A 19051-nucleotide genomic window follows, 5' to 3' on the forward strand; every position below is an offset into this window, starting at 1 on the left:
TCTACAGACTGACCACACCTAACTAATAGCCGTCATCTGATTTCCATACACTAACTAATGTTCCGGTGGTCAGCTTCTACTTTGTAATCAGATCTGGCAACCCAGGGATGGACATGGCCCATATTATCTATATTGATTATACTTTTTCAGAGATTTTTACTTTTGAGTCTCTCTCCCACTTCATTGTTAAGATCATAGAAGTGCTAGTTTGATCATTTTGACGATTTTCCTAAGCAGCAGCTACGGTGAAGTCAGTGGAAGAAACAGAAATACAAAATGATAGGTCGTGTGGTGTCAGGAAACTCCCATGTGGGTTTGCAAACGATCTGTCCCCCCCTTTCATCTTTCTTTCCCTCCGTCTTGTTCGCTTTCTCCTTCCTTCTTGACCTTTTCGCTCGCACTCTTTGTCACATCTATCAGTTTCCTTTGCCTTCACTAAGACGCACACAAAAAACATTTCCACAGATGGAAAAAATGTGGGTACTGTGGTATTTTTCATAACCGCAATATACAGTACAAGCACAGCTTCAAGATATGAACTGTGATAGTGGCTGAGAATTGTACCTTAAACCACTATCATCCCACCCCCACACAGGCTTTGTCTGGTACATAGAGACTAACATTGAAAGGTTGAGCACTGGCAGCCAAGGCCACCTCCTTTATTCTATCAGTGAAAGGCCCTTCCCTTGGGTCATTGTCACACACAATACACACAATACACACAATACACTGTGGTAAAACAGGTGGGCACAGATACGTGCTGCCTGTCTGCCCCATGGACCCACTCAGCGTACCCCACCCCTTGCTGAGTGTCAATGCCATGTAACAGAGCTGGGAGATGGAGAGAAAGATAGACAGTGAATAACGGCGAGCGCCACAGTGGAACGAGGCCAGGCGTTGTCTGGTGCAAACCAACACCGCCTGGTTTACTCTAGTCGCCCAGTCAAGTGCATCAAATCAACTACGGCCATTCTCTGATAGGGAGTGAGACAGGAGGGCATTCAGAGACAGTCTCCCTCAGACTGGTCTAGTGCTGATAAAACTTTAATGTTGTTCCACTGAGCACACGGCAAGCGGTACCTGAGTGCCAAGTCTAGGTTCAAAAGGCTCCTTAACAGCTTCTACCCCCAAGCCGTTAGACTGCTAAACAGTTAATCAAATGGCTATCCAGACTATTTGCATTGACCCCCTTTTTACGCTGCTGCTACTCACTGTTTATTATCTATGCATAGCCACTTTACCCCTACCTACATGTATATATGATCTGAAATACCTCGACTAAGCCGTACCCAGACACATTTACTCGGTACCAGTACCCCCTTTATACAGCCTAATTATTTGTATTTTATTGTGTATCTTTTTTTGTTACTTTATTATTTATATTTTTTAGCAAATATTTTCTTACTTAAAAAAAGTCTGCATTGTTGGTTAAGTAAGTAAGCATTTCACGGTACATGTGACAAATACAATTTGATTTGACTAGGCCAGGCTCCCTAAAACCTACCAGGACCATCAGTGTTTGAAGATGGGAGCTTACACATGAACTAGAACATCCATATTTACAGTTGCAGCTTTTTGGGTAAGAGGTAAGTTAAAATCCGGCTTTGAAAAAACGAAATACTTAAAACACTGCCATATTAAATTCAGCTCCAAACAGTGCTAGAAGTAATGTTTGAGGCTAGACAGAGGGGTAAGACTAGAAGTAATGTTTGAGGCTAGACAGAGGGGTAAGACTAGAAGTAATGTTTGAGGCTAGACAGAGGGGTAAGACTAGAAGTAATGTTTGAGGCTAGACAGAGGGGTAAGACTAGAAGTAATGTTTGAGGCTAGACAGAGGGGTAAGAAGTAATGTTTGAGGCTAGACAGAGGGGTAAGACTAGAAGTAATGTTTGAGGCTAGACAGAGGGGTAAGACTAGAAGTAATGTTTGAGGCTAGACAGAGGGGTAAGACTAGAAGTAATGTTTGAGGCTAGACAGAGGGGTAAGACTAGAAGTAATGTTTGAGGCTAGACAGAGGGGTAAGACTAGAAGTAATGTTTGAGGCTAGACAGAGGGGTAAGACTAGAAGTAATGTTTGAGGCTAGACAGAGGGGTAAGACTAGAAGTAATTATTGTGACTGGACAGAGGGATACTTTCGGAAAGTATTCAGACCTCTTACTTTACAGCCTTATTCTAAAATTGATTAAATATATATTATTTCTCAGCAATCTACTCACAATACCACATAATGACAAAGCTAAATCAGGTTTTTAGAATTTTTTGCAAATGTATAATAAAAAAATACCTTATTTACATAAGTATTCAGACCCTTTGCTATGAGACTCGAAATTGAGCTCAGGTGCATCCTGTTTCCATTGATCATCCTTGAGTTGGGAGTGCCCCTGTGGTAAATCCAATTGATTGGACATGATTTGGAAAGGCACACACCTGTCTATATAAGGTCCCACAGTTGACAGTGCATGTCAGAGCAAAAACCAAGCCATGAGGTCGAAGGATTGTCCGTAGAGCTCAGAGACAGGATTGTGTTGAGGCACAGATCTGGGGAAGGGTACCAAAGAATGTCTGCAGCGTTGAAGGTCCCCAAGAACACAGTGGCCTCAATCATTCTTAAATGGAAGAAGTTTGGAACCACCAAGACTCTTCCTAGAGCTAGCCGCCCGGCCAAACTGAGCAATCGGGGGAGAAGGGCCTTGGTCAGGGCGGCGACCAAGAACCCGATGGTCACTCTGACAGAGATCTAGAGTTCCTCTGTGGAGAGGAGAATCTTCCAGAAGGACAACCATCTCTGCGACAGTCCACCAATCAGGCCTTTATGGTAGAGTAGCCAGACGGAAGCCACTCCTCAGTAAAAGGCACATGACAGCCCACTTGGAGTTTGCCAAAAGGCACCTAAAGACTCTCAGACCATGGGAAACATTATTTTTTTCACCTCAATTTTTATTTTATTTTTAATTTCACCTATATTTAACCAGGTAGGCCAGTTGAGAACAAGTTCTCATTTACGACTGCAACCTGGCCAAGATAAAGCAAAGCAGTGCGACAAAAACAACAACAGAGTTACACATAAACAAACATACAGTCAATAACACAATAGAAAAATCTATGTACAGTGTGTGCAAATATAGAAGAGTAGGGAGGTAGGCAATAAATAGGCCATAGAGGCGAAATAATTACAAGAAACAAGATTCTCTGGTCTGATGAAACCAAGATTGAAGTCTTTGGCCTGAATGCCAAACTTCACATCTGGAAGAAACCTGGCACCATCTCTACGGTGAAGCATGGTTGTGGCAGCATCATGCTGTGAGGATGTTTTTCAGCGGCAGGGACTGGGAGACTAGTCAGGATCGAGGAAAAGATGAACGGAGCAAAGTACAGAGATCCTTGATGAAAATCTGCTCCAGAGCACTCAGGACCTCAGACTGGGGCAAAGGTTCACCTTCTAACAGGACAATGACCCTAAGCACACAGCCAAGACAACACAGGAGTGACTTCGGGACAAGTCTCAATGTCCTTGAGTGGCCCAGTCAGAGCCTGGACTTGAACCTGATCGAACATCTCTGGAGAGACCTGAAAATAGCTGTGCAGCAACACTCCCCATCCAACCTGACAGAGCTTGAGAGGGTCTGCAGAGAAGATTGGGAGAAACTCCCCAAATACAGGTGTGCAAAGCTTGTAGCGACATACCCAAGAAGACTCAAGGCTGTAATCGCTGCCAAAATACTGATTAAACACTGATGTAAATGTCATATTTCCGTTTATTTTATTTTATACATTGACAAACATTTCTAAAAACCTGTTAGATTGATGAGAAAAAAAATACAATTTAATAATCCATTTTAGAATAAGACTGTAATATCAAATCAAATTGTATTTGTCACATACACATGGTTAGCAGATGTTAATGCGAGTGTAGCGAAATGCTTGTGCTTCTAGTTCCGACCATGCATTAATATCTAACAAGTAATCTAACCTAACAATTTCACAACAACTACCTTATACACACACAAAGGAATGTAAATATATGAATGAGCGATGGCCGAACGGCATAGGCAAGATGCAGTAGATGGTATAGAGTACAGTATATACATATGAGATGAGTAATGTAGGGTATGTAATCATTATATAAAGTGGCATTGTTTAAAGTGGCTAGTGATACATTTATTACATCCATTTTTTCATTATTAAAGTGGCTAGAGATGAGTCAGTATGTTGGCAGCAGCCACTCAATGTTAGTGATGGCTGTTTAACAGTCTGATGGCCTTGAGATAGAAGCTGTTTTTCAGTCTCTCGGTCCCCGCTTTGATGCACCTGTACTGACCTCGCCTTCTGGATGATAGTGGGGTGAACAGGCAGTGGCTCGGGTGGTTGTTGTCCTTGATGATCTTTTTGGCCTTCCTGTGACATGGCCTTCTTGTGACATCGGGTGGTGTAGGTGTCCTGGAGGGCAGGTAGTTTGCCCCCGGTGATGCGTTGTGCAGACCTCACCACCCTCTGGAGAGCCTTACGGTTGTGGGCGGAGCAGGTACCGTACCAGGCGGTGATACAGCCCGACAGGATGCTCTCGATTGTGCATCTGTAAACGTTTGAGTGTTTTTGGTGACAAGCTGAATTTCTTCAGCATCCTGAGGTTGAAGAGGAGCTGCTGCGCCTTCTTCACCACGCTGTCTGTGTGGGTGGACCATTTCAGTTTGTCCGTGATGTGTACGCCGAGGAACTTAAAAAACTTTCCACCTTCTCCACTACTGTCCCGTCGATGTGGATAGGGGGCTGCTCCCTCTGCTGTTTCCTGAAGTCCACTATCATCTCCTTTGTTTTGTTGACATTGAGTGTGAGGTTATTTTCCTGACACCACACTCCGAGGGCCCTCACCTCCTCCCTGTAGGCCGTCTCGTCGTTGTTGGTAATCAAGCCTACCACTGTAGTGTTGTCTGCAAACTTGATGATTGAGTTGGAGGTGTGCTTGGCCACGCAGTCGTGGGTGAACAGGGAGTACAGAAGAGGGCTGAGAACGCACCCTTGTGGGGACCCAGTGTTGAGGATCAGCGGGGTGGAGATGTTGTTACCTACCCTCACCACCTGGGGGGCGGCCCGTCAGGAAGTCCAGGACCCAGCTGCACAGGGTGGGGTCGAGACCCAGGGTCTCAAGCTTAATGATGAGTTTGGAGGGTACTATGGTGTTAAATGCTGAGCTGTAGTCGATGAACAGCATTCTTGCATAGGTATTCCTCTTGTCCAAATGGGTTAGGGCAGTGTGCAGTGTATTGCGATTGCATCGTCTGTGGACCTATTGGGGCGGTAAGCAAATTGGAGTGGGTCTAGGGTGTCAGGTAGGCTGGAGGTGATATGGTCTTTGACTAGTCTCTCAAAGCACATCATGATGACGGAAGTGAGTGCTACGGGGCGTTATTCATTTAGCTCAGTTACCTTAGCTTTCTTGGGAACAGGAACAATGGTGGCCCTCTTGAAGCATGTGGGAACAGCAGACTGGGATAAGGATTGATTGAATATAAACACACCAGCCAGCTGGTCTGCGCATGCTCTGAGGACGCGGCTGGGGATGCCGTCTGGGCCGGCAGCCTTGCGAGGGTTAACACGTTTAAATGTTTTACTCACGTTGGCTGCAGTGAAGGAGAGCCCGCAGGTTTTGGTAGCGGGCCGTGTCAGTGGCACTGTATTGTCCTCAAAGCGAGCAAAGAAGTTGTTTAGTTTGTCTGGGAGCAAGACATCGTGGTCCGCGACAGGGCTGGTTTTCCTTTTGTAGTCCGTGATTGACTGTAGACCCTGCCACATACCTCTCGTGTCTGAGCCGTTGAATTGCGACTCTACTTTGTCTCTATACTGACGCTTAGCTTGTTTGATTGCCATGCGGAGGGAATAGCTACACTGTTTGTATTCGGTCATGTTTCCGGTCACCTTGCCCTGATTTAAAAGCAGTGGTTCGCGCTTTCAGTTTTGCGCGAATGCTGCCATCAATCCACGGTTTCTGGTTGGGGAATGTTTTTTAATAGACGCTGTGGGTACAACATCACCGATGCACTTGCTAATAAACTCGCTCACCGAATCAGCGTATTCATCAATGTTATTGTCCGACGCTATGCGGAACATATCCCAGTCCACGTGATCGAAGCAATCTTGAAGCGTGGAATCCGATTGGTCGGACCAGCGTTGAACAGACCTGAGCACGGGTGCATCCTGTTTTAGTTTCTGTCTATAGGCTGGGAGCAACAAAATGGAGTCGTGGTCAGATTCTCTGAAAGGAGGGCGGGGGAGGTCTTTATATGCATCGCGGAAGTTAGAATAACAATGATCCAGAGTTTTTCCAGCCCGGGTCGCGCATTCGATATGCTGAGAAAATTTAGTGAGCCTTGTTTTCAGATTAGCCTTGTTAAAATCCCCAGCTACAATAAATGCAGCCTCAGGTTATGTGGTTTCCAGATTACATAGAGTCAAATGAAGTTCTTTCAGGGCCGTCGATGTGTCTGCTTGGGGGGGGGATATACACAACTGTGATTATGATCGAAGAGAATTCTCTTGGTAGATAGTGCGGTCGGCATTTGATTGTAAGGAATTCTAGGTCAGGTGAACAAAAGGATTTCGTCTACCTTGTTGTCTACCGGATTTCGTCTACCTTGTTGTCAAGAGACTGGACATTGGCGAGTAGTATGCTCGGGAGCTGGACCAAACCGAGGATCCGCTTCGGGAAAGTCGTATTCCTGGTCGTAATGTTGGTGAGTTGACGTTGCTCTTATATCCAATAGTTCCTCCCGACTGTATGTAATAAAACCTAAGATTTCCTGGGGTAACAATGTAAGAAATAACACATAAAAAAACCAAAATACTGCATAGTTTCCAAGGAACGCAAAGCGAGGCGGCCATCTCTGCCGGAAGATTAGTGTGACAAAAGTGGTTGCCAGTGGTTGCCAGGTAAAGCTTACTATCTGGGTCTGGAATCCAAAGGTAAGGGGACATCTTGACTCTGCTATACTCTAACTCAGGGATGGGCAACTGGCGGCCCTCTGTCTATCCCCCCCACCCCCCCACTGCAGCCCCTTATGATAAATTAAGCTTTTTTTGTGGCCCACACCCCCATCAGTGTTGCCCATCCCTGCTTTAACTGATCTATCTAGTTGTCTCTAACCCCAGCCCAGCATCGCCCATAATCTCATTTTTGACATAAACGGGTTCTGCCGTCGGTGGCTGCAGGGTTTCCATGACGCTCAGTTGTCATGGCAGTGGCACAGGCCGATGCCCCCATGATAAAAATTGCTCTGTGTTCCTTTGAGTTTGTATGTAATGAGAACTATTTGCTGTTAGCTGCTCTGAGGGGAGAACTGTAAAAAACACAGTAAGTCAAGGATGAACTGAAACGGACCCCTCCCCCTCTACCTTCTCTGTTAAGGAGGTAGGAGTGCATATCAATATTCTACAGAGGCTTTTTCTCCTCGTTTCCTCTCCTTCATCAACATTCTACATTTATGTTCTTGAGAGTTTTTAACACTGAGGTGCTTCTGAGACAAAGTTGTCCTTTTTTAGGCCTGAGTGTACAAAACATTAGGAACACCTTCTTAATATTGAGTTACACCCCCCACCCCTTTTGCCCTCAGAACAGCCTCAATTCGTTGGGGCATGGACTCGACAAGGTGTAGAAAAAACGTTCCACAGAGATGCTGGCCAATGCTGACTCCAATGCTTCCCACAGTTGTGTCAAGTTGTGTCTTTTGGGTGGTGGACCATTCTTGATACACACTGGAAACGGTTGAGCGTGAATGCCCAGCAACGTTGCAGTTCTTGACACAAACCCTTGTGCATGGCACCTACTACCATACCCCATTCAAAGGCACTTAAATCTTTTGTCTTCCCCATTCATCCTCTGAATGGCACACATACACAATCCATGTCTCAATTGTATCAAGGCTTAAAAATCCTTCTTTAACCTGTCTCCTCTCCTTCATCTTAACTGATTGAAGTGGATCTCGCTCTCTCTCGACAGGGGGATTTCCTCTGCCTGAGCTTAGTCTCACTTCTCACCTGCGTTTTGCATAGAACACCAGACCTCATGCTGAAAATAACAAGAAAGAAATACTGTGCAGTTTGTTCTCAAACATCAGTGGGTTTCACACCTGCAGTTGTCAGTTTGTTGTCAGTCTCCTTTGTTAAAATTAAATGAAACTCCCACACACTGTGCTGCAAGTTTTAGTTTTCACTCATTTTGTTCTACTTTGTTATAATTACTTTCAGGATTATGCTTTTGCTTAGCATCGTCTCTGTTTCAGTTATTTTGTGAACTTTCTTAATAACATTTTCCCCATCAATATTTTTGGAGATCAGACCAAGCGGCATCTTATCACTCTTGTGTTTGTTGTCGCCCCCTCCAGGTGAAGCTGACTAAGTACATCTGTAAGCAGCTGCAGTGTAAGGAGAGAGTGCCTGAGAGACAGAGGACCCAGGCTCTGGCCAGCTACCCTCGACTCGGAGACTGGCTCTGCACCATCAACCTCAGACCTGAACTCATACAGGTACTATTTAGTCACACTGTGTATGTGGTTGTGCATCTTGGTTGTTCCAAGATGGTGTAGCAGTCGGACGTGTGTTTTGTCTTGTCCCATCCTGTCCCATGTAAATATAATTTTCCTAGTTTTTTCCCCCGTATATATTTCGTATATATTTTCTTCTCACTTTCCATCTATGGCCTGAATATACTCTCCTGCAAACCGCCTCACCCAATGTGGTACGGATCTGCTATTTTTATACTTTAGAACCGGAACCCCCATCAGGAGCTAGCCTGCTAACTAGCTACTAGCTAGTAGTCAGTTAGCCACTGCATGCGGTCTTCACCGTTAACTCGGACACCAGCCAGCCTCAGCTCGGTCAATACCTGCCAGTCTGCACAGCACGATATCAACCCAGAACATATCGGACAGCTTTTTCTCTACCACATCTCCGGATTCCTACTGCAAGCTCTGAACCTTTACACCGGATCATCGCAGCTAGCTAGCTGCAATCCGAGTGGCTACTCCTGGCTAACGTCTATGTCCCAAAGCAAGCACCAGTTAGCCTTGAGCTAGCCTCGAGCTAGACCCATCTCCCGTTTAGCCGAAGAGGTCCACCAGCTAATTCTTGGGCTACAATACCTCTTTTGCCAATTGGCATGGACCCTTTACTGCCAACATGGAGCCCCGCCGATCCATCACGACTGGTCTGCCGGCATAATCATCCGAGGTGGTTTCAACAGGCTCTAACGATGTGACGTTGCTGAAGGCCCATCTGCTTGCCCCGGCCCGCTAGCTGTCTGAATCGCTGTGTCACAAGCTTGCCTAGCGTAGTATCGACTACTGAATCGGCTCCCTGACTCACCTATTGCTACTCATTGGACCCTATGATCACTCGGCTACACATGCCTCTCAATAATGTCAATATGCCTTGTCTATTGCTGTTTTGGTTAGTGATTATTATATTATTTCACTGTAGAGCCCCCAGCCCTGCCCAATATGCCTTAGGCTGTGGAGGTCAACTCCCTCTTGTAGGCGTCAATTGGGTTTACCTTGGTCTACAATCATGAGAGTTGGGTTTACCTTGGTCTACAATCATGAGAGTTGTGCCGCTCGCATTCCCCTTTTGTCCCCCCCCCACACACACATGCAGTGACATCACCTGGCTTAACTGGTGCCTCTAGAGACAACCTCTCTCACAAACCTCTCTCACAAAATGCCTAGGTTTACCTCCACTGTACTCACATCCTACCATACCCTTGTCTGTACATTATGCCTTGAATCTATTCTTCCACGCCCAGAAATCTGCTCCTTTTACTCTCTTTTCCGAACGCACTAGACGACCTGTTCTTATAGGCTTTAGCCGTACCCTTATCCTACTCCTCCTCTGTTCCTCTGGTGATGTAGAGGTTAACCCAGGCCTTGCAGCCCCCAGCACTGCTCCCGTTCTCCAGGCGCTCTCATTTGTTGACTTCTGTAACCGTAAAAGCCTTGGTTTCATGCATGTTAACATCAGAAGCCTCCTCCCTAAGTTTGTTTTATTCACTGCTTTAGCACACTCCGCCAACCCTGATGTCCTAGCCATGTCTGAATCCTGGCTGAATCCCCAAAACATTTTCCGACAAGATAGAACTGCCAACGGGGGAAGAGTTGCAATCTACTGCAGAGATAGCCTGCAGAGTTCTGTCATACTATCCAGGTCTGTGCCCAAACAATTCGAGCTTCTACTTTTAAAAATCCACCTTTCCAGAAACAAGTCTCTCAACGTTGCCACTTGTTATAGACCCTCTCAGCCCCCAGCTGTGCCCTGGACACCATATGTGAATTGATTGCCCGCATCTATCTTCAGAGTTCGTACTGTTAAGTGACCGAAACTGGAATATGCTTAACACCCCGGACGTCCTACAATCTAAGCTAGATGCCCTCAATCTCACACAAATTATCAAGGAACCTACCAGGTACAACCCTAAATCCGTAACCATGGGCACCCTCTTAGATATCATCCTGACCAACTTGCCCTCTAAATACACCTCTGTCTTCAACCAGGATCTCAGCGATCACTGCCTCATTGCCTGTGTCCGTAATGGGTCTGTGGTCAAACGACCACCCCTCATCACTGTCAAATGTTCACTTAAAACACTTCAGCGAGCAGGCCTTTCTAATCGACCTGGCCCGGGTATCCTGGAAAGATATTGACCTCATCCCGTCAGTAGAGGATGCCTGGTTGCTCTTTAAAAGTGCTTTCCTCACCATCTTAAATAAGCATGCCCCTTTCAAAAATGTAGAACTAAGAACAGATATAGCCCTTGGTTCACCCCAGACTTGACTGCCCTTGACCAGCACAAAAACATTCCGTGGCATTCTGCATTAGCATCGAAGAGCCCCCGCGATATGCAACTTTTCAGGGAAGTCAGGAACCAATATATTCAGTCAGTTAGGAAAGCTAAGGCTAGCTTTTTCAAACAGAAATTTGCATCCTGTAGCACTAATTCCAAAACGTTTTGGGACACTATAAAGTCCATGGAGAATAAGAGCACCTCCTCCAAGCTGAATATTGCACTGAGGATAGGAAACACTGTCACCACCGATAAATCTACAACAATCGATCATTTCAATAAGCATTTTTCTACGGCTGGCCATGCTTTCCACCTGGCTACCCCTACCCTGGCCAACAGCTCTGCACCTCCTGTAGCAACTTGCCCAAGCCCCCCCCCCCCCCTGCTTCTCCTTCACCCAAATCCAGACAGCTGATGTTCTGAAAGAGATGCAAAATCTGGATCCCTACAAATCAGCTGGGCTAGACAATCTGGACCTTCTCATTCTAAAATTATCTGCCGAAATTGTTGCAAACATCTCTCCTTCCGTGGCCTCCAACTGCTTTTAAATGCTAGTAAAACTAAATGCATGCTCTTCAACCGATTGCTGCCCGCACCCTTCCACCTGCCCGATTAGCATCACTACTCTGGACAGTTCTGACTTAGAATATGTGGACAACTACAAATACTTAGGTGTCTGGTTAGACTGTAAACTCTCCTTCCAGACTCATATTAAGCATCTCCAATCCAAAATTAAATCTAGAATCGGCTTCCTATTTCGCAACAAATCTCCTTCACTCATGCTCATCCAATTTGTAAGTCGCTCTGGATAAGAGCGTCTGCTAAATGACTTAAATGTAAATGTAAATGTAATGCTGCCAAACATACCCTCTTAAAACTGACTATCCTACCGATCCTTGACTTCGGCAATGTCATTTACCAAATAGCCTCCAACACTCTACTCAGTAAACTGGATGTAGTCTATCACAGTGCCATCCGTTTTGTCACCAAAGCCCAATATACTACCCACCACTGCGACCTGTATGCTCTCGTTGACTGGCCCTCGCTACATATTCATTGCCAAACCCACTGGCTCCAGGTCATCTATAAGTCTTTGCTAGGTAAAGGCTCGCCTTTTCTCAGCTCATTGGTCACCATAGCAACACCCTCCCGTAGCACGCGCTCCAGCAGGTATATTTCACTGGTCATCCCCAAAGCCAACACTTCCTTTGGCCGCCTTTCCTTCCAGTTCTCTGCTGCCAATAACTGGAACGAATTGCAAAAATCACTGAAGCTTTAGACTTATATCTCCCTCTCTAACTTTAAGCGTCAGCTGTCAGAGCAGCTTACCGATCACTGTACCTGTACACAGCCAATCTGTAAATAGCACACCCAACTACCTCATCCCCATATTGTTATTTATCTTCTTGCTCTTTTGCTCCTCAGTATCTCTACTTGCAAATCATCTGCACATCTATCACTCCAGTGTTTATGCTAAATTGTAATTATTTCGCCTCTAAGGCCTATTTATTGCCTTTCCTTCCTAATCTTCTACATTTACACACACTGTACATTGATTTTTCTATTGTGTTGTTGACTGTATGTTTGTTTATGTGTAACTCTGTGTTGTTGTTTTTGTCGCACTGCTTTGCTTTATCTTGGCCAGGTCGCAGTTGTAAATGAGAACTTGTTCTCAACTGGCCTACCTGGTTAAATAAAGGTGAAATAAAAATAAAATAAATACATGTTTGTGTGTGTGTGTGAATAAAGGGAAAGCAAGAGTCTATGTAATGGTATCCCTGTACAGTCCCCTCTGAAAGGTTAAAGTACCCAGGTTAGTTTGGTTAGTTTGCATTTGACTTAGAGAGGGCGATCATCTTGGACTCCTCAGATTCCATGTACTCTGGACCAGGTCCCTTAGCTGATCGTGACATGGCATAACAGTTGGCTATTCAAGAGAAGACATTCCTGCGTATTGCTTACTATAATTTCAGGACAGATGATGTTTCCCATCAATATCCACTGAAAATGTCCACAATTGGAGCAGCTTGTGAGCCATTTAACTTTTAACATGGTTAAAGAACATGGTTAACTATTCCAATGCAGAACTTGGTTAACTCCTCCAATGCAGAACATGGTTAACTCCTCCAATGCAGAACATGGTTAACTCCTCCAATGCAGAACTTGGTTAACTCTTCCAATGCAGAACCTGGTTAACTCCTCCAATGCAGAACCTGGTTAACTCTTCCAATGCAGAACCTGGTTAACTCTTCCAATGCAGAACCTGGTTAACTTTTCCAATGCAGAACCTGGTTAACTCCTCCAATGCAGAACCTGGTTAACTCTTCCAATGCAGAACCTGGTTAACTCCTCCAATGCAGAACATGGTTAACTCCTCCAATGCAGAACTTGGTTAACTCTTCCAATGCAGAACCTGGTTAACTCCTCCAATGCAGAACATGGTTAACTCCTCCAATGCAGAACTTGGTTAACTCTTCCAATGCAGAACCTGGTTAACTCCTCCAATGCAGAACATGGTTAACTCCTCCAATGCAGAACTTGGTTAACTCTTCCAATGCAGAACCTGGTTAACTCCTCCAATGCAGAACCTGGTTAACTCTTCCAATGCAGAACCTGGTTAACTCCTCCAATGCAGAACTTGGTTAACTCTTCCAATGCAGAACCTGGTTAACTCCTCCAATGCAGAACATGGTTAACTCCTCCAATGCAGAACTTGGTTAACTCTTCCAATGCAGAACCTGGTTAACTCATCCAATGCAATTTAAACATCCTAAGTGAACCAGCAGTACCGTCTCCCTTTATCTGTGTCAGATTGAATTTGGGTCTTTGTTTCTTTTGGACAGTAACATGCTTATGATAGGTCATATTTCATAGCAGTGAAGGCCTTTGCTGGAAGCTGAAAGCAGGCTTTTGTAGTTCCGCTCTGTCTCCACCCTTCCAGTTGGCAGTAGCAGCTTCACGGGGAGAGTTTCTGTCAGTATTTTGTCAGGACTAGTACATACACAAAAACATTTAATCTGGTGTTTTTATAGAGACAGTTTGCTCTGCCAATGGAAAATGAGCGATCACTTTTTACCATAAATGTATTCTCTCACAGACCTGCATTTAGGACTGTTGTTGTACGCTTTGGGTTCTGAGACCTACCCACCCCCAAACCCTATTGGTCTGTAGTCAACTCTTGACGTGATCCTCTCCATTCCATGTCCCAGCTCGTGTCCTTGGCCTCCAGCCATACCCCCCTCACTATACCCCGGCCTATGTTTAGGTGTTATGTGTTTTTACTTTGTACCAAAATGGCAGAATATATATGTACGTATACTGCACACCCAGCAGGTTTGTGCAGATGATGCTATTCAGGAGTTGGACACTGTCAAAAACAGAATAGGAGGATACTATTTTGTTATATACAGTATGTGTCCTGGCCCACTAGTCTATGTCTATCACGGACCAGTCTAAGCTGCTCCTATCTACCAAGCCCTCTTTGCAAACACAGCCCAGTGGGCAAAAACTAATTGAATCAACATTGTTTCCACGTAATTTCAACAAGACATTGAATGTGATGACGTTGGGAATTTCATATTTTTTCCACCAAATATTTAACATAAATTCAATAACGTGCCATTTTTTGTTGATTTGGTATTTTATTAGGATCCCCATTAGCTGTTGCAAAAGCAGTAGCTACTCTTCCTGGGGTCCACACGAAACACAATACAGAATGACATAATACAGAACATCAACAGACAAGAACAGCTCAAAGACAGAACTACATAAAAACGTAGCCTATATATCAATGCATACACACAAACTATATAGGTCAAATGGGGGAGAGGTGTTGTGCCGCGAGCTGTTGCTTTATCTGTTTTTTGAAACCAGGTTTGCTGTTTATTTGAGCAATATGAGATGGAAGGAAGTAATTAGGGCTCTATATAATACTGTATACTTTCTTGAATTTGTTCTGGATTTGGGGACTGTGAAAAGACCCCTGGTGGCATGTCTGGTGGGATAAGTGTGTGTTTCAGAGCTGTGTGTAAGTTGACTATGCAAACAATTTGGGATTTTCAACACATTAATGTTTCTTATAAAAATAAGAAGTGATGATGTCAGTCTCTCCTCAACTCTTAGACAAGAGAGACTGGCATGCATAGTATTTATATCAGCCCTCTGATTACAATTAAGAGCAAAATGTGCCGCTCTGTTCTGGTCCAGCTGCAGCTTAACTAGGTCTTTCCTTGCAGCACTGGACCACATGACTGGACAACAATAGAGATTAGACAAAGCTAGAGCCTGAAGAACTTGCTTTTTGGAGTGTGGTGTCAAAAAAGCAGAGTATCTCTTTATTACGGCCAGACCTCTCTCCATCTTTACAACCATTGAATCTATATGTTTTGACCATGACAGTTTACAATCTAAGGTAACACCAAGTAATTTAGTCTCCTCAACTTGTCCAACAGCCACACCATTCATTACCAGATTCAGCTGAGGTCTATAACTTAAGGAATGATTTGTACCAAATACATTGCTCTTAGTTTTAAAGATGTTCAGGACCAGTTTATTACTTGCCACACATTCCAAAACAGTCTGCAACTCTTTGTTAAGGGTTTCAGTGACTTCATTAGCTGTGGTTGCTGATGTGTATATGGTTGAATCATACATGGACACACATGCTTTGTTTAATGCCTGTGGCAGGTCATTGGTAAAAATAGAAAAGAGTAGAGGGCCTTTCTTCCATCATTCTTTATATCAGTGATCTTGGCTCCATAATACATTTTCTTCTTCTTTTTGTTGAGTTTAGTCACATAATTTCTCAATTTGCAGTATGTAAGCCAGTCAGATGTGCAGCCAAGAACAGTGTAGCCACTTCTTTTCCCCCATCTCTTTCAACCTTACAGTTTTTCAATTCCTCATCAATCCATGGAGCCTTAACAGTTCTAACAGTCAGTTAGGTGCATGTTTATCAATAATTGGAAGAAGCAATTTCATAATTTCATCAAGTGCACGTCTGGATGCTCCTCATTAATCACATCAGACCAACAAATATTTTTAACATCATCCACATAAGAGTCACAGCAAAATCTTTTGTATGATCTCTTATACACTATTTTAGTCCCAGCTGTTGGAACTTCGGCTTTCCTGGATATAGCCACTATATTGTGATCACTTCATCCAATGGGTACGGATACAGCTTTAGAACAAAGTTCAACAGCATTAGTAAAAATGTGATCGATACATGTGGATGATCTTGTTCCTATAGTGTTTGTAAACACTCTGGTTGGTTGATTAATAACCTGAACCAGATTACAGGCACTGGTTACTGTAAGAAGCTTCCTCTTGAGCGGACAGCTTGATGAAAACCAGTCAATATTCAGGTCCCCAAGAAAGTAGACCTCTTTGTTTACATCGCATACACTAGCAAGCATTTCACACATATTATTTAGACACTGTTAGCAATTGGTGGCCTATAGCAACACCCCAAAAGAAAATGCTTTAGATGTGCCAAGTGAACCTGCAACCACAACACTTCAATAACACTAATATAAGATCTTCACTAAGCATTACAAGGATTTGGCTCTGAATATATACATCAACACCTCCCCCATAAGCATTTATGTCTCTTCTATATATGTTATATCCTTGTATTGCTACTGCTGTATCATCAAATGAATTACATTTGAAGTTGGAAGTTTACATACACCTTAGCCAAATACATTTAAACTCAGTGTTTCACTATTACTGACATTTAATCCTAGTAATAATGACCTGTCTTAGGTCAGTTAGGATCACCACTTTATTTTAAGAATGTGAAATGTCAGAATAATAGTAGAGAAAATGATTTATTTCAGCTTTTATTTCTTTCATCACATTCCCAGTGGGTCAGAAGTTTACATACACTCAATTAGTATTTGGTAGCATTTCCTTAAAATTGTTTAACTTGGGTCAAACATTTTGGGGAGCCTTCCACAAGCTTCCCACAATAAGTTGGGTGAATTTTGGCCCATACTTCCTGACAGAGCTGATGTAACTGAGTCAGGTTTGTAGGCCTCCTTGCTTGCACACGCTTTTTCAGTTCTGCACACACATTTTCTATAGGATTGAGGTCAGGGCTTTGTGATGGCCACTCCAATACCTTGACTTTGTTGTACTTAAGCAATTTGGCCAGAACTTTGGAAGTATTCTTGGGGTCATTGTCCATTTGGAAGACCCATTTGCGACCAAGCTTTAACTTCCTGAATGACGTCTTGAGATGTTGCTTCAATATATCCACATCATTTTCCTACCTCATGATGCCATCTATTTTGTGAAGTGCACTAGTCCCTCATGCAGCAAAGCTGCCCCACAACATGATGCTGCGACCCCTGTGCTTCATGGTTGGGATGGTGTTCTTCGGCTTGCAAGCATCCCCTTTTCCCTCCAAACATAACAATGGTCATTATGGCCAAACAGTTCTATTTTTGTTTCATCAGACCAGAGGACATTTCTCCAAAAAGTACGATCTTTGTCCCCATGTGCAGTTGCAAACCGTAGTCTGGCTTTTTTTAATGGCGGTTTTGGAGCAGTGGCTTCTTCCTTGCTGAGCGGCCATTCAGGTTATGTCGATATAGGACTCGTTTTACTGTGAATATAGATACTTTTGTACCTGTTTCCTCCAGCATCTTCACAAGATCCTTTGCTGTTGTTCTGGGATTCATTTGCACTTTTCTCACCAAAGTACATTCATCTCTAGGAGACAGAACACGTCTCCTTCCTGTGCGGTATGACGGCTGCGTGGTCCCATGGTGTTTATACTTGCGTACTAATGTTTGTACAGATGAACGTGGTACCTTCAGGCGTTGGAAATTGCTCCCAAGGATGAACCAGACTTGTGGAGGTCTACAATTATTTTTCTGAGGTCTTGGCTGATTTCTTTTGATTTTCCCATGATGTCAAGCAAAGAGGCACTGAGTTCGAAGGTAGGCCTTGAAATACATCCACAGATACACCTCCAATTGACTCAAATGATGTCAATTAGCCTATCAGAAGCTTCTAAAGCCATGACATAATTTTCTGGAATTTTCCAAGCTGTTTAAAGGTACAGTCAACTTAGTGTATGTAAACTTCTGACCCACTGGAATTGTGATACAGTGAATTATAAGTGAAATAATCTGTCTGTAAACAATTGTTGGAAAAATTACTTGTGTCATGCACAAAGTAGATGTCCTAACCGACTTACCAAAACTATAGTTTGCTAACAAGAAATTTGTGGAGTGGTTGAAAAACAAACAAGTTTTAATGGCTCCAACCTAAGTGAATGTAAACTTCCGACTTCAACTGTATCTAAGTGAGTCTCAGAAATGGCTAATTTATGAATGTTTTCTGATGTTAGCAAGTTATTGATTTCATGAACCTTATTTCTAAGGCTACATATATAAATATGGGCTATTTTCAGCCCTTTCATGGGTAGCTTATCAGAGATAGACATAATATTGAAAAGAGCAAACAAAGCAAGAGAAAAATATATACATTCAGCAGTCCATTAATCAATTGGTGTGTGCTGCGGGTTTGAAGCTACGAACCCATAGGCTTGGCTCTCTCATCCCTTCCAGGCTTCTGGGATGGAGGGTGGACAATGAGCCTGTCATAGCGGATGTAAGCAATGTCCCCATGCGCTCTGGCAGCTTTCATGGCTGGGATCAGTTCTTCCTCTTCTGGCGCACAGCTTCAGGATAGTCCTCGTTGAGGAAGATATAGGTTCCTCTCAAGTTCTTGGCTCTTTCCAGAACAGCTACTTTGTCTTTGAACCTCAGGAACTTGTTCACTATTGGCCTGGGCCTATCACTTAGGCAGGTGGAGGGTTTTCCAGTCCTGTGGGCGCTCTCCACCTCAATCTTCCTATGGTCGATCTTCAATTTTTCAGAGATCAGTTCCCTCACTTTGTCCTAAGACTCTGTCCAGGTCTCATGTGGAGATTCTGCAATTCCGTCCACAACCATGTTGTTCCACCTTGATTGTCCCTCTGATTTATATATCATTGTTATCATGGATTCACACACAGAACTAATGTCCTCTCTCAATGACTTACAGATTGCTGTCATCTTGCCGTTCTCCTGTTTCAACTCGTTGAGCTGACCCTGGGAGAACTGCAAACTGTTCTTCAGGTCCTGGACCTCTCTGGTCAGGTCTTCCATTCTTTTATTAGTAGAATCCACAAGCATTTGGACAAAATACTTGAAGCTATTTTCTTGTTGTTG

The 19051-nt window shown here is 43.8% G+C and overlaps 1 protein-coding gene across 1 annotated transcript in view; it reads left to right on the plus strand.

Moving 5' to 3' along the window:
• The window catches only part of LOC120018501 (kinase suppressor of Ras 1-like), a 60591-nt gene that overhangs the window by 10458 nt on the left and 31082 nt on the right, over positions 1-19051 (plus strand). The window contains exon 2 of the mRNA XM_038961732.1: positions 8377-8537. Within this exon, the coding sequence (XP_038817660.1) occupies positions 8377-8537 (161 nt within the window). The remainder of the gene's footprint in view (positions 1-8376; positions 8538-19051) is intronic.

This window comes from Salvelinus namaycush, chromosome 23 (genome assembly GCF_016432855.1).
Source record: "Salvelinus namaycush isolate Seneca chromosome 23, SaNama_1.0, whole genome shotgun sequence".
Lineage (NCBI taxonomy): Eukaryota > Metazoa > Chordata > Actinopteri > Salmoniformes > Salmonidae > Salvelinus > Salvelinus namaycush.